This window comes from Phacochoerus africanus, chromosome 2, assembly GCF_016906955.1.
Source record: "Phacochoerus africanus isolate WHEZ1 chromosome 2, ROS_Pafr_v1, whole genome shotgun sequence".
In the NCBI taxonomy this organism is placed as follows: Eukaryota; Metazoa; Chordata; class Mammalia; order Artiodactyla; family Suidae; genus Phacochoerus; species Phacochoerus africanus.
This window is the reverse complement of record NC_062545.1, coordinates 93,680,806-93,682,505: the sequence shown is the minus strand read 5'-3', so window position 1 is coordinate 93,682,505 and position 1,700 is coordinate 93,680,806. Positions and strand designations below refer to the sequence as shown.

The window sequence follows — 1,700 nt, the reverse complement described above, 5'->3', positions numbered from 1 at the left end:
CATTTGGATTCTTAACCCATTGCATCGTGGTGGAAACTCCTGGTTTAAGCATTTGCTAAAGTTAAATTAGTTTATTTTTTAATTCAACCACTATTTCTGGTGTCTCCCTGGACAAAATCATCATAGAAAAGGAAAGGAAAAACTACAAAGGGAAATAAAACAACAAAAATGTCCCTAAGATAATATGAATATTTTCCATTTAAAGAATTTGCTGTATTGATCCTAAGTTCTCATTTTCCATGGAAGGAAATTATGAGAAGAAACTTCACCTTTGTGGTTGAATTCATTCTCCTGGGACTTACCAGCCGCCTGGAATTGCAGGTCCTCTTCTTTGCGCTGTTTCTGGGCGTTTACATGGTCACAGTGACAGGGAATCTTGGCATGATTGTCCTCATCCGGGTCAATGTCCGCCTCCGCACACCCATGTACTTTTTCCTCAGCCACTTATCCTTTGTGGACCTGTGCTTCTCTTCCAACGTGACCCCCAAGATGCTGGGGATCTTCTTAGAAGAGAGGAAAACCATTTCCTATCCTGCTTGTCTGGTGCAGTGCTACTTTTTTATTGCCTTGGTCCACGTGGACATCTACATCCTGGCTGTGATGGCCTTTGATTGGTACATGGCCATCTGCAACCCTCTGCTTTATGGCAGCAGGATGTCCAAGGGTGTGTGCACGTCCCTCGTCATGGTGCCTTATGTGTATGGAGCACTGACTGGCCTGATGGAGACCATGTGGACCTATAGCCTAGTCTTCTGTGGCCCCAATGAAATTAACCACTTCTATTGTGCTGACCCACCGCTGATTAAGCTGGCTTGTTCAGACACCTACAACAAAGAGTTGTCAATGTTTGTGGTGGCTGGTTTTAATTTCACCTATTCTCTCCTTATCATCCTCATTTCCTACATCTACATATTTCCTGCTATCCTGAGGGTCCGTTCCACAGAAGGCAGGCACAAAGTTTTCTCTACCTGTGGCTCTTATCTGACATCTGACATTACATTTTATGCAACTCTTTTCTTAATGTATCTTAGACCCCCTTCGAAGGGCTCTGTGGAACAGGGGAAAATGGTTGCTGTATTTTATGCTACAGTAATTCCCATGCTGAACCCCATGATTTATAGCCTAGGAACAAAGATGTGAAAGAAGCATTAACCAAAGAGCTGTTAATGGAAAAAAATATTTTCTTAAAATATATCACTGTTATTTTGGTCCCTAATTGTTTTCTAGATTTTTCCCATAAGTTTCTGGATAGAATTGTTGGTGAAATGAGAAATGTGGAACTCCAATGGGGGCACTACATTTCTTGAACCTTTAATGATTTTTTAAAAAAACACAAACAAAAATAAAAATTTGATTACAAAATTTCATGTTTGCATTTGTCATTTATCTTGCTAACTAGTTATTTTAATATATTTGCCTTTTGTGGACATGACACCATTGCATTTCCTCCCCCCCTTGGTTTTAGGTGGACGTATATAGCTACTTCTGGAAAATGAGTTAAATTCAAATTCCTGTGTCCCTTCTCAGTCGAACATTTCATTGCAAATGAAAGAATCCACAGTAGATAACTTTATTTATTTATTTTTTCTTCCATGGTGACCATAAAGATTCGAGATTTAAGCATGGGTTCTTGAGTGAATATATGGAACAGAGCCCCCAACCATCTCACAATAGAAATGTAGAATAGATGACAAATGCCC

At 39.8% G+C, this 1,700-nt stretch overlaps 1 protein-coding gene across 1 annotated transcript; it reads left to right on the top strand.

Moving 5' to 3' along the window:
• Positions 1 to 252: 252 nt before the first annotated feature.
• LOC125121089 (olfactory receptor 5M8-like) lies at positions 253 to 1,140 on the top strand. Its single transcript, XM_047769395.1, has one exon. The coding sequence runs from the start codon at positions 253 to 255 to the stop codon at positions 1,138 to 1,140; it is 888 nt and encodes a 295-aa protein (XP_047625351.1).
• Positions 1,141 to 1,700: the final 560 nt, after the last annotated feature.